The 12,427-nt window shown below is 44.0% G+C and overlaps 1 protein-coding gene across 4 annotated transcripts in view; it reads left to right on the top strand.

The window, feature by feature from the left end:
• Positions 1 to 10,187, top strand: part of SLC26A8 (solute carrier family 26 member 8) — a 29,784-nt gene extending 19,597 nt beyond the window's left edge. For 2 of the 4 annotated variants that reach the window (XM_043533402.1, XM_043533401.1), the window contains exons 12-18: positions 1,079 to 1,148; positions 1,851 to 1,943; positions 2,034 to 2,168; positions 3,576 to 3,959; positions 5,483 to 5,537; positions 5,675 to 5,862; positions 8,466 to 10,127. In XM_043533402.1, the coding sequence (XP_043389337.1) occupies positions 1,079 to 1,148; positions 1,851 to 1,943; positions 2,034 to 2,168; positions 3,576 to 3,959; positions 5,483 to 5,537; positions 5,675 to 5,862; positions 8,466 to 8,639 (1,099 nt within the window). In that variant the 3' untranslated portion in view covers positions 8,640 to 10,127. Of the gene's footprint in view, positions 1 to 1,078; positions 1,149 to 1,850; positions 1,944 to 2,033; positions 2,169 to 3,575; positions 3,960 to 5,482; positions 5,538 to 5,674; positions 5,863 to 8,417 lie in introns of all 4 variants that reach the window. The other 2 variants (XM_037885135.2, XM_043533403.1) reach the window with 2 other exon arrangements.
• The last annotated feature ends 2,240 nt before the right edge of the window (positions 10,188 to 12,427 follow it).

The raw sequence follows: 12,427 nt of genomic DNA, 5'->3' as shown, positions 1-12,427 counted from the left end.
TACACTGTGTCCTCATTCCAAGATTATCCCTAAAGTGGCCATTGATATTCACCTGACTCGGTCCATCAACGTATCTTTCTTCTCACTAAATGCATTCGCTGCCAGGGGAGATCAGCTTACTCAAGATCGACACTAAATGGACCCTTCCCTACTCTTGTAACAGAACAAAACTCTTCTGTAAAATCTCCCCGCCCCCTCCCCACCTCCAGTTATTTAAGGTTTACATTGATAGACTTATGGGACAGGTTATTTCTTCCCAGTGATTATCAAAGGACATTAAATTCTGTACAGAGACACGCTATGAGCTAGCAGGTATCCCAGTCCTTAAAAGTATTAGAAGACATTTATTGAGTCATACAGTTTAAAGCCAGAAGGGACCACCAGATCCTCAAGTCTGACCTTCTGTATATCACAGGCTACTAAATACCATCCAGCCACCCCCATACCAGGCTAACAACCAGAATTAGACCAAAGTATTACAGCCCTCAGTTGAATTGATCCAAGGTGGCTTCTAAGGCATTCCTTCAGAATGTCACAATTATGAAAATATTTCAAGTTGCGACATGGAATTTAGCTCATACTTCTGTGCAGCATCATTTTCGTGACCTAGCATTGACATCTAATGAGCACTTTGAGAAAGAGTTCCGGATAACTGTTCATTTAAATATCCTCCGCATTCATACCATGTTGGCGGTTTTTTGCTGCTGGTGAATTTCCCAAAAGTGGGGGTGTGTACTGACAATACTCTAAAGAATGAGAAAAGTTACCAGGAAATGGATTCCTTTGAGTACAGTGTCACTACACACTGACACTAGCCACGATCTAGATCCTCCTTCCTCCCTTCTTTGGAGAATATATTGGATTTGGGAGAGGGAGAGACTACATGCCTTCTTACATACCCTTGCCTGGAGTGTTCCTTGGCTTGAAACAGAGCTTTCTAGACGGTTCAAGGTTTGATGTGAAGGGCACAGGTGCTTGGGTGTCCCCAATAAAGAAGATAGGGACAGGGACCAAAATATTGGGTGGTGCTAGTTTTTCCTCTCTACTCAAAGAAAACCTAATAAACATCTTATTTCAGAATGAAGATTGTGATGCTGGGCCAGATTCCAAACACAGATCTATACAGAAGTTTATCTGACTACAAAGCAGTAAGAGAACAAAACCTAATACTCAGTTCCTCTCTGTAATCCGGCTTCTTCACTTGGACACCTGGGAGTGATCTATCAGATTCAGTTCATTCACTTTAAGCCTTGAAAATCTGTAAGGATCTTTGAATATTGGCAGCGAAGAGTGATACAAATTGCCCAAAGATCAGGAGATCAGTCTGACTGGTCACTCTGGGAGCTCGTTCAATCGATCCAGGCTCCCCCAGTAATCAAAGGCTTGCTCCCTGTCATTGCTGGAACTATACAGAATTTATTGCTGATCTGCTGTCCTTAGTCAGGTCTTGTCTATGCTAGGAAAATGACTCATTTTTCACAACAGATGTCAATAATGGCTGTGTCTGTACTAGAGTTTCTTAAAAATTCTCCCAGCAGTGGTAGCAAGAGCAGGGCACTGATATTTTTACCATAATGTTATTGACCCTACTTTATGCAGATCTGGATAATGCTGCAGTGAACAGCAATGTCTACATTAGTTCTCCCCGTATTGCTAAACTCATGGAGCTGCAAAGGTGGAAGAACTTAAAAAAAAAAGTTTGGTGTAGACAAGGCGTAGGGTGTTTTCACTAATGAGTTTTGGAAACAATGGGGCTTGTCCTGGTCAGAGAAGACCCATTGTCAATGTCAACGGTGGATCATTTTTCTAGCATAGGCACAAACCTCAGATACTCCGGTTTTGTCTTCCAGGCAGCGGAGATTGAAGGTGTGAAAATCTTCCAGTGTTGTTCCTCCATCTCCTTTGCAAATATGAGACACTTCAAAGGCTACTTGTTAGAGAAGGTAAACGCTACTTTTCCAATCACCATCAGCTTCTAACCTCCTCCAGTGGAAGCACACAACCCTCTCTGAGATACTGTCTGTCTTTTTCAGATGGATGTGAAAGCTGTGCCCCTCGATGAAAACGAAATGAGAGCTTTAATCTCCGTTAGTCTGTCTAGCACTGGAATGGAGAAAAAGGATTTTCAGTGTGCCTGTGTTTGTGATCCACCTGAGCCATTACCCAGGGTCAGATACCTTTTTTTTTTAATAATAATTATCTAGCCAGGGCACCCAGACTTTGTGACACTGAGGGCCATGTCACTAGCTTGCCTGAAGGCCATACCTAATTGCATATACATTTGCATATATTTGCAAACCAGAAATAAGCAGGCACAACCCTTCTCTTTGCTCTCAACCCTTATATTTGTTTATATCTTCCATGGCAGATGAATTGAGATTTTGCTTGTTGGTTGAATTGACCAGCGGTGGGAAAACCCAACATGTTCGCCTTCCTTTCTGGGGCTGAAAGAACTAACTTTGTCAGATGCCTCAACAGGGATTTGCTTTCCTTTTCCACACAAGTCCAAGACTGTCTTTGGCTGCCTGCAGAATTCTAGCCACTCCTAGTGTGAGATACCCACAAATGCATGATCATAAAATACGTCAAATCCTACCAGTCACAATCTCCGTGATCAGAGGATTTCTCCTCTCCTTATTACGAACTCATTGGCTATTGAAGGCCTTCTGTACAGCCAGTCGCACGCCCCATAATTGGAATTTGACAGTGTCATAGGTAAATGGATGGAAGAGGCTTCAGGGCAATATTCTTAATTCTCTAAACTATCTAATGCACTTCATAAAAGATAACAAAGGCTCCTCATGCGGAAGAGGCATGAAGGGAAGCAGTTTTGGAAGGATGGGCGGGACTGAGCTTCTGAAGAAAGTCAGTGATCGCTTTGAACAGCCATCTTCTTCCAAAGTGCCAAGCTGCCGAGTGTGAACCTTTCAGCTGCTTTTAACTCTTTTACTAGTGTAAAAGCCAAACTTGGAGCTATTCAGTATTCCAAACTTAACTTTTTTTAAAAGGAATTGAGTTAAAATTATTGGCTGGGTGACAAACTATTGCTGAAAGGGCAGCTAGGCTTAGAAGGGGCAAGGGGTGGAGAGACCAAGGAACCATCACAAGAAAGGGTTGGGTTTAAAAATTAAATAACAAAAGCATATATTCAAACTATTAAGGAAAAAAATGATAACCGCGTCTCTGTTTTCTCATCACTTTATCTTAGGAACTACTTTTCATAGGGGAAGCATATGGTACCTAAAACCTGAAAAAACTGCTTCTGTTTTAAAAAATGGAATATTAAATTAGTGGCCCACATTCCAATGGTAATAAGCAACTTCAAGGCGTGCAGGACTAAACTAACACAGCACTTCCAGGGTAGCTGAAGGTACTCTGCTGACCACAACCAAGGCTTGCATCAGTCTCCTTCTAATTTATGTACTGTTGTGGCTTAGTGCTATATTTAGCACAAGTTCAAAGGTATTTCTACCATGAGAGAGGAAAGATATCAAATGATTTACAATGCTGTCATAACTGCAACCTTCTAGACACAATTCTCTTAACTGTCTTTACTCTCCACGTTTCCATTCTAGATACCCTATACTGAGAAACTGGTGAAGCGACTTCATAGGGATAATGAGTCTTCATCATCTTCCCTGAATTTGATACGTTGGTCAAAGTTTGAAAGCAAGCACAGTTCTGGGACTCTCACGACAGGAATGTTGCAAACACAGCGTGCTCAGTCCACAGCCATCAGGCTCAGGGCAGCCAGACCTGAGAGTGGAAAGAAGAAGGATGAAGGGGAGAGAACATGGCATTCTTCAGACCCTGGAGTAGATACTTCCACAACACTATTGTGCCAGGAAGCAACACAGTTGCGGTCCACAGAGTTTTCAACATATCCAGTCCACACTATTATTTTAGACTTCAGCATGGTGCAGTTTGTGGATTTGCAAGCTTCAGATTTACTGAGGCAGGCAAGTCACTTGAATGCATGTAAAAGCAGAAGCTGAAGTTTGCCCAACATCAGATGCTTCCCATTACCCTAAAGTTACCTATTATATAAACACCTGCACCTGTTCCTATTGCCTTTAATGGGAGCAAGACTGATCTTTGTATTTTCACACATGTGTAATTTCGAAGATCCACATATATTCCCTGGCTATTGTTTAAAGGTACACTGTAGATCTAAAAAACACATGCAGAAATGCCCGTACCTGACTCACTAATAATATCTGAGATTATGTCAACTCAGTTGACTTTTTTAATCTTTCATTTATTTTTCCCCATTTCTGCTGTTTGTGTTTTACCCTTCGCACAGCAAACTGGGAGCTTTGGCATATTTCTGTAGTACTTCGTGCCGGTTGTTTTGGAACTTCAGTGCTTTGTACTTCGTTTCAGCCTCCAGGAGGAAATCCTGTCTGGGACACTCAGAGGGCTGGTTCTTGTTTCCAGAGTAGGAGAGGATAAACTCCCTCATTCCCTGAGATGTTTTATTTAAAAAGTTATTTAAAAAGTTCATTGCAAGTTAGCATGTTCTTACACGAAGTCTTTGTCTCTAGCACACGTGAGCATTTTTTGGTTTGTCTGGACATTTAAGAGTTATTTTAGTCCTAGACAGGAAGAGTAGATAAAAAATGTCTGTTCTCTCTGTTGACATTGGTTTGTTATTGTTGTTCATTGCAGCCTTATCTACCTTTTTCTTTGGGACAGCTCTTTAGCGTCTTAGTCGTCAAGTGAGAACCCTGGCAGACAGTATCTGTAGAGAAAATGACTTGCCTGCAGCAGTGCTTCTCTGAAGATACCCTGTCACTGGGATTCTCACCCGATCCCCCATCAGTATTAAAGATGATCTTTTAAGGAGTTTCTCTACTTACACTTGACCTGGATTTTCAAAAGCAACTAATGATTTTAAGGGCCTCAATTTTGAGGTGCCCAACTTCAGGCACCTTAATCATAAAGGGACCTGATTTTCCAGGTATGCTGAGCACCTGCCCTGTAAAATCAGATCCCTTTTAAAATTAAGTGTCTCAAGATGGGCACCCAAAACCAGGCACTCAAAATTAATGGTTGTGTTTGAAAACGTAGGTCCTTATTTGCATTGTTTACTCTGGGGCATATTTTGCATGTGTGCATGCAGGTATGTGGGCATTGAATCATTTCCAGTTGACTTAACCTGGGAGCTCCACTTCCTGTACAACCAAAGCAACTGATCTGAATACTGGGAAGGCCAAATTTATATCCTGCAGGCTGTGGTACAGGATGTCCAATGTGGGACCTGGCTCTTTGGAGCCAGAATTCTTTGAACTGTGAGAGTTCTGCAGGGCTTGCACTGACCTATAACCCCGGACTAAGTCTTCTAGAAGAACGGTATCTTCAGAAAAGCAGAGTTATAAGCAAAAGCTTTTTCCCCCTTGCATGTCCTGCCTTCTGGTTCTATGGCCATTCCTGCATAGATCATGAGAGTGTCACTAATATTAATATGGGATTCTCTCTACAGATGTTCCATATGTTTCAGAATCTTGGTATTTCGGTCCTGATAGCCAGCTGCCACCGTGAGTATAGTATGGGTAATGCTGTATTTAGCCACTTTTTGTAAGAAAAAGATACGTTTTTAAACCTCGGTGAAATGCTTTAACTGTGCTCCTTCGTGTGACCCTGTCTGCCCTGGTGGTTTTGGTTTTTTTTACAGTCTCTGTAATAGCAATCTTTGAGAAGAATGATTTCTTTGATGGCTGCGTCACCAAAGCCCGGTTCTTTCTAACCCTGCATGACGCTGTGCTGGCCGCTTTGGAACAGAATCAAAGGCCAGAGATTGTGGAACTCAGTGCTGGAGACCCTGAACAGGAGTTAGATGAAGGGCTCACAGAGGAACAGAAGGTGTGGTACTCCGCTTAAATCTAGATGCCGCCGAGTGATCCTACAAGGATTTGAAGGTGTAAACATAGAAAGGCAGTTTGAGCTACGGGAATGAGTATGGGCATATGGTAGCCTGGGATTCCTGGGTTCTAATCCCAACTCTTATGTAGACTCCCTCTGTGATCTTGGGAAAGTTACTTAATCAGTCTGTGCCTCAGTTTCCTCACCTGTAAAATGAGGGTAATAATACTGCCCTATGTTATTGCCTGTTGTATTAATGAATGTTTGCAGAGCAGTTCTGAAGATGTATAGGGCTGTGACCAGTGCCTTTCGCAATTTGATTTAAAACAAATTGTACACTTCCTGGGGATTGGCTTTAACAAAGAAATTAACAATAAGATCAAGTTCTGTTAAAACCTTTTCCCAAGCTTGGCTGCTCTTAGGATTCCTACCTCAGGACTGCTTAGCCCACAACCTAAATTCTCTCCCTCCAAAAAACCTCTGCTAGCTCTCTGATATGCAGTTGAGATAATGAACCATTTGCGGTATTGAGTCATCAGAAACCACTTAATCCATTCCCAGCAGGATCAAAACATGCTAGCAAAGTGTAGCTGTTTCAGGAAAACAGTACCACCCTGTAACAGGCTATATATATAAGATAAGCATTATTAAACCTCAAGAAGTGAGAGGAAAGGCCTGATTCTTCTCTCATGCTAGTGTAAATCACAAGCATGAAAATCAATGGATTTACACTAGTGTAAAAGTGGTGTTAGTGAGGAGAATTGGACCGAAATTGTTTAGAGTCTCATAGGAGTAATGGCATGAAATTAAGCAAAGATAAATTTAGAATGAATACCAGAAAAAGTTCCTAGCAATAAGTTCTGTCGGCACTAGAAAATATATTGTTGAGGAAAAATGATGTCTTGACTGTGGGCTATGTTGGGTGACAGAGAGAGGGAATCCGTCTGAAAAGTCTTTTCATCTTTATACTCTGATCTACAGAATTAAGGTAGATCAACTGGAGTATACATTTTCATGTGTTGTCACATTACACACTTAACTGCTGATGTTGAAACTGACTAAGAAGCTGGCTAACTGGGATTCCACTTGGGTTCTCGCCAGGTTTCAAATAATAATATTTGTAAAGCAGTACTCAAGTGCTGAGTGTTAACCAATTAATTCTCACATAATTCTCTTATCTATTTTCCCTGGGAGATAATTAGGTAAGTATTATTCTTTAAAGATCACATCAGCACAGGTTTCATAGTCCTTAAAAAATATTCACAGTGGCTAAGGGTGACGGGAGGTATTTTGGATATTAGAAGTCAGTCTCTATTTTCCATACCCTCTAATTTTCCAAGAAAAAATCCTTGAAATTAAATTTACCTTGCTTAAATTCAAACCAAAGATGAATTTTGGAAAAATTTCTGTTCACTGTGGGCCAAATCCTGAAGTCTTTGATTTGGGCAAAACTCCCACTGAAGTCAATGGAAGTATTACCTGCTGTAAGCCTTCAGAATTTTGGCTTATCTCACTGACAACAGTATAACGCATTATTGTCTTGCAATGAAGACAACTCCTATTCGGGAAAGATACCATGACACTTCTGAAAAAACAAGGAACTAATCCCATTGTCCTTGCCTACTTACATAAATTCAGCCTCCCTACACTTATCCTGCAATTTCAATTAGAAACAGCATTTTGTTTTCCCGTCCCTTCCTAAACTGTTGTATACTATTGATGCGTGGTGTTAAACAACTAAACCCTGGCCTAGAATTATACAATTCTGTTGTATAATCCTATACAACAGAATTACTTCAGTATAACTACATCGCTCAGGGTTGTAAATCATTCATATCCCTCACCCTGGAGTGACGTAGTTATACTGACCTGAGCACCGGTGTAGACAGCACTGTGTTGGTGGGAGAGCTTCTTCCGCCAGCATAGCTCTTGCCTCTCACGGAGGTGGATTAGCCTGTCGGTGGAGCACATCTTCATGAAAGCGCTACTGTGGATAGTGTTTTAAGTGTAGACCTGCCCTCACTCCTGCTTTCCCCTCGCAAGAGGTTGCTGCACTTCATTGGTTGGTAAAGTGACCGTTATGTATGTATAGTTTGTGGTGCCACCTTGGGATCCTTTTGGATGACAAGTACAATGGAAGTGGAAGAAGATACTATTATTAGGGTGAAATACATCGTTTTTTGTGTATGTTGGCAGGGGGTGAACCAGTATGTGAGTTATGGCGACGATGGTCTTGTTGTTGACATAATTTTAATACGTCTCCACTTGACTGCTAGATCGAGGACCCTGTAAGGGCAATTCAGAAGTTTTATTCTTTTCTAAATTGTTGCTAGATCACTTCAGCTTTATCAAGGAAAGTGCAAGGGAGCAGGGGGGCTTTTCATTCCAATATGTCAGGCATTGTGCAGCTCACTAGAAGGCTGTGTGTGTGTGTGTGTGTGTGTGTGTGTGTGTGTGTGTGTGTGTGTGTGTGTGTGTGTGTGTGTGTGTGTGTGTGTGTGTGTGTGTGTGTGTGTGTGTGTGTGTGTGTGTGTGTGTGTGTGTGTGTTATTCAGGAGAGAAGTCTGCACTCCGGTAACAACAAAGATATTTCCTCTTTAAAGATTACCAGGAGCGAACTCTTAAATGAAGAGCCAATATCAGATCTCTTCCGCACATATTCACTCCAGAGTGAAGCAGAGATGAACATATTCCAACAGTATGATGCTCCACCTCCTGAGCCAGGTGACAGAGATGAGGAGTGGGAGCAGAAGTGGAAATATGCCAGAGATCCCTGAGATGCACAAGAGCGGACAGGAAATCCTAGTCCAGTATATGGGGAGAGGTGCTGCTACAGCACAGTTGAGGTAGTTCTTGCCTGCATTTTGGGTTTTTTTGCCTTTGTCTCTTTCAAAGTTACTGAAATAGCCAACTAGCCAGTCCATCCAATGGTTCTGCTGGTTTAAGGAAACTAGCACAGTGTATGAAGTTACTCTTCAGGACTTTCAAACAGAGGGACTATTCAGCAGCAGTTTTAACCTTTGTACTGAATTAACTATAAAGCTTGGAGCCATTAAATGAATTTTTACAGGTTTCTGAAATTCTCTGTAGTTTTTTAAATGTCCTCAAACATGGCACATCTTTTGCATATTTTGTTTTTCTAGGGACTAAATCTCGTTTGCAGTTTTCAGCAGATTGCACACCTGCTATTTCATTAGCCTCAGACGCATGCAAAACTAGAACAGTGTTTCTCAACCTTTTTGATACCAGGGCTTGCTGCCTTCCTAGACTGTGTCAAGGAGATCTCAGGGACCGGTGCTGGTCCATGGACTTGGTCACTGAGAAACACTGCTCTAGAAGAAAGCATTTAATCACTGATACTTTGCTAAAGTTGCCTAGTGTATTCAGTAAAAACTCAATACTGTGACTTTTTTTCCAGTCCTGCTATAACCTCCTACCAGTGAATTATGTTATTTGCTTCTCTTTTTGGTAGACGTTCACTGAGACAGCAACAAATGGAGACATTTAGTTCAGCTTCATTATTAAGAGCTGAGAAAATGGCTGCTTTACAATAAGAAATAGGTGGCAAGTGGAAAAAAACAAACTTCTCAATTGTGTTATCCGAGTACCAGCCTCATACTCAATAGACTGGTGAAACTGTGACATCACCATAATGGTGCATGCTGGGGTTTTATTTGGAACAGGAGCAGTCTTGCTATATCAGGGAGGCACATCCCATCCCATCCTACCGTGTGTACATTGAGGGAATTCTTCCCTGGCCTCAGTACCGAGAGTGAGGACTGAGGGTGAAATTCATCAGCACAAGGTCCATGTACCATTTAAGCCCTTTTGTGAGAGCATAAATTAGATTTAAACTACTGTACTGGTCCTGTGCTCCAGCATGAATTTCACTCTGGGAGAGCATCTCCAGCTTCTGCTGTGTGCATGGTCCATGTAGCAGGGAGACTATATAGGACTCTTCCACGGCTGGGCTGTTCCTGGCGGTTAACTTTTAACTATATGGGGGTGCATAGAAATGTTAATATTTAATTATTTGTAATGTCACCTGCATTAGTAAATCCTCCAGACCTTTTAAATTTAAATTCTTACTGCTTCCAGGGAGTTTCTGGAGGAAGGACATGGTACTGTATCTGTGTAAGGTGAAATGGTAAAAGGTTTTTTAAAACAATATATGTGTGCATTCTTACAGTGGACGAAGCTTTCAATCTCACAGCTCTGACACTTGTGAATGGAACTTTCAGTTCTTCCTGTCTTTCTAACAGTGCGTCCGATGAAGTGAACTGTAGCTCACGAAAGCTTATGCTCAAATAAATTTGTTAGTCTCTAAGGCGCCACAAGTACTCCTTTTCTTTTTGCGGATACAGACTAACACGGCTGCTACTCTGAAACCTAACAGTGTTGAGTAACTCTCATAGTACACAGGCTTCCCTTGTGGTGTTTCTGTACGGTGGCTTCAAGCCAAGTCCCTTCCTGAGTGGCAGCTCCAATCAAAACAGAGCAATACCGAATTACAACAATCAAGGCCTTAATTTTCAGAATCTATGGGCTATACTGTGGCACCCTTGACTTAAGATGAGTGGTGCTACTAGCCCTTTGCAATGCAAAGAACCTTCCCATTGCAAATTTCAGAGGAGTACTCTTAGCCCTTGCAAAGAATAAATAATACCAGCAGCAAAGATGTGACTGTGCCCTTTCCACTCCACAACTGGTGCACTGATGTGCTAACTTCAAACATCAACATGGTTTTAAAACAGTTCTAAAATATGTGTGTATTAATTGTGCAAGGCATGTACTTTTCAGTTAGTGGGAGACCAGGCACTTTCTTATTTCCTGGTCTTTTTCTTGTCTAGTCATTGCAATGCCTTAACACTAATCCCAAAACTGTGCACAAGGTTCCTGTGTTTAACCAAGGCACAGATCACCTGGTAGAGTTTTGTGGTGTGAGAAAGCATGTACCTTGTACCAAAAGACTCCACCTATACCCAGTGATGAGCTGCCAAAATCTTAACAACCGGTTCCCTCCTCACCCCACGAGGGGGTCGTGGCCTGCCCCTGCCCTCCAGCACTCCTGCCCCACCTCCCAGGACTCGTGCCCCGCCCCCTGGGACTCCTGCCCCATCCAACCCTCTGTGTTCCTTGACCCCCCCCTCCCCGAGCCCCTGCCCCATCCACCCCTGTCCCCTGACTGCTCCCAGAACCGGGCAGGAGGGTCTCGTGGGCCACCGTAATGGGTGCCCGCCCTGCCCCTAAGAGCCAGAGGGACCTGCCAGGGGGCGAGGTGGGGAGTCCTGGCGGTGCTTACCTGGGGCAGCTCCCAGGAAGCATCCGGCAGGTCCCTCTGGCTCCTAGGGGCAGGGGAGCGTAGCTGGAGGGGAGCAGGGGGAGTGGCCGTTCCCCCCACTGATCACATCAAAAGTGGTGCCTTAGGCACCAACTGCATGGGGGCTCTGGGGCTGGAGCCCAGCCCCAGCTCACCTCTGTTCCGCCTCCTCCCCGAACACGCCGCCCTGCTCTGCTTCTCCGCCCCTCCACCCCCTGGTTTCCCGGGAATCAGCTGTTTGCGCGGGAAGCCGGGGAGGGCTGAGAAGCAGGCGGCGGCTTCGCGCTCAGGCCCAGGGTGGTGGAGGTGAGCTGGGGTGGGGAGCGGTTCCCCTGCATGCCCCCCACCCCCAGGTTACCTGCTGCGGCGCGGGCAGCCCTCCTCGCGCCCCCCCGCCCCAGCTCACCTCCACCACCCTGGGCCTGGGGAGGAAGCGGAGCAGAGGTGAGCTGGGGCCAGGCGCGGGGCAGGGAGCTGCCGGTGGGTGCTCTGCACCCACCAAATTTTCCCCGTGGGTGCTCCAGCCGTGGAGCACCCACGGAGTTGGCGCCTAAGGCGCCACTTTTGACCAGTTGTTAAATTTAGAAGCCCTTTTAGAACCGGTTCTCCCTCGCGGAACAACCGGTTCTAAAAGGGCTTCTAAATTTAACAACCGGTTCTAGTGAACCGGTGCGAACCGGCTCCAGCTCACCACTGACTGTACCACTTAAAAGGCAGAGTAATGGAAGTCAGGGTCCAAAGGTCTGTCTACACAATCCTATGCTTGTAAACAGGTTGTGACAGTCTCTTCTAACCCGGTTACAACACACATGGTTGTGTTTTATTGACACCGCAACTTTTTTCACACATCACCATGAACTATGTGAGTGCCTGCGTGCTGTTTAACTATTTGTATCATTATGTGCTGGGGAGGTCTGGGCAGCTATCCCATGGCACCTAAATAGGAGATTCAGGTCCTGAATTTCCATTGCTTTGTACAATGTAGTAACTTAGTCCAATGCAAAGAGGGTGTCAAATGCCACCAGACAGAATAAACTGAATAAATGACGAGACAAGAGAAAAGGCAATCCAGAGGCCCCACAGCGTGAAGGGGACACGCACACAGACTGGCAGCAGAAATTCATGGAGCAATGCACTCTAGTATGTCATACTGCACAGGGAGCTGGGAGGGAGGAGGACCAGTCAAACCAGTTACACACAGGCATAGCTAGAGGGCCATCTACACTGTTCAAAAAAATCCGTGCC

Source organism: Chelonia mydas, chromosome 21 (genome assembly GCF_015237465.2).
Source record: "Chelonia mydas isolate rCheMyd1 chromosome 21, rCheMyd1.pri.v2, whole genome shotgun sequence".
Taxonomy (NCBI): domain Eukaryota; kingdom Metazoa; phylum Chordata; order Testudines; family Cheloniidae; genus Chelonia; species Chelonia mydas.
The sequence above is the reverse complement of the archived record's forward strand: the minus strand, read 5'-3'. Positions and strand labels throughout refer to the sequence as shown.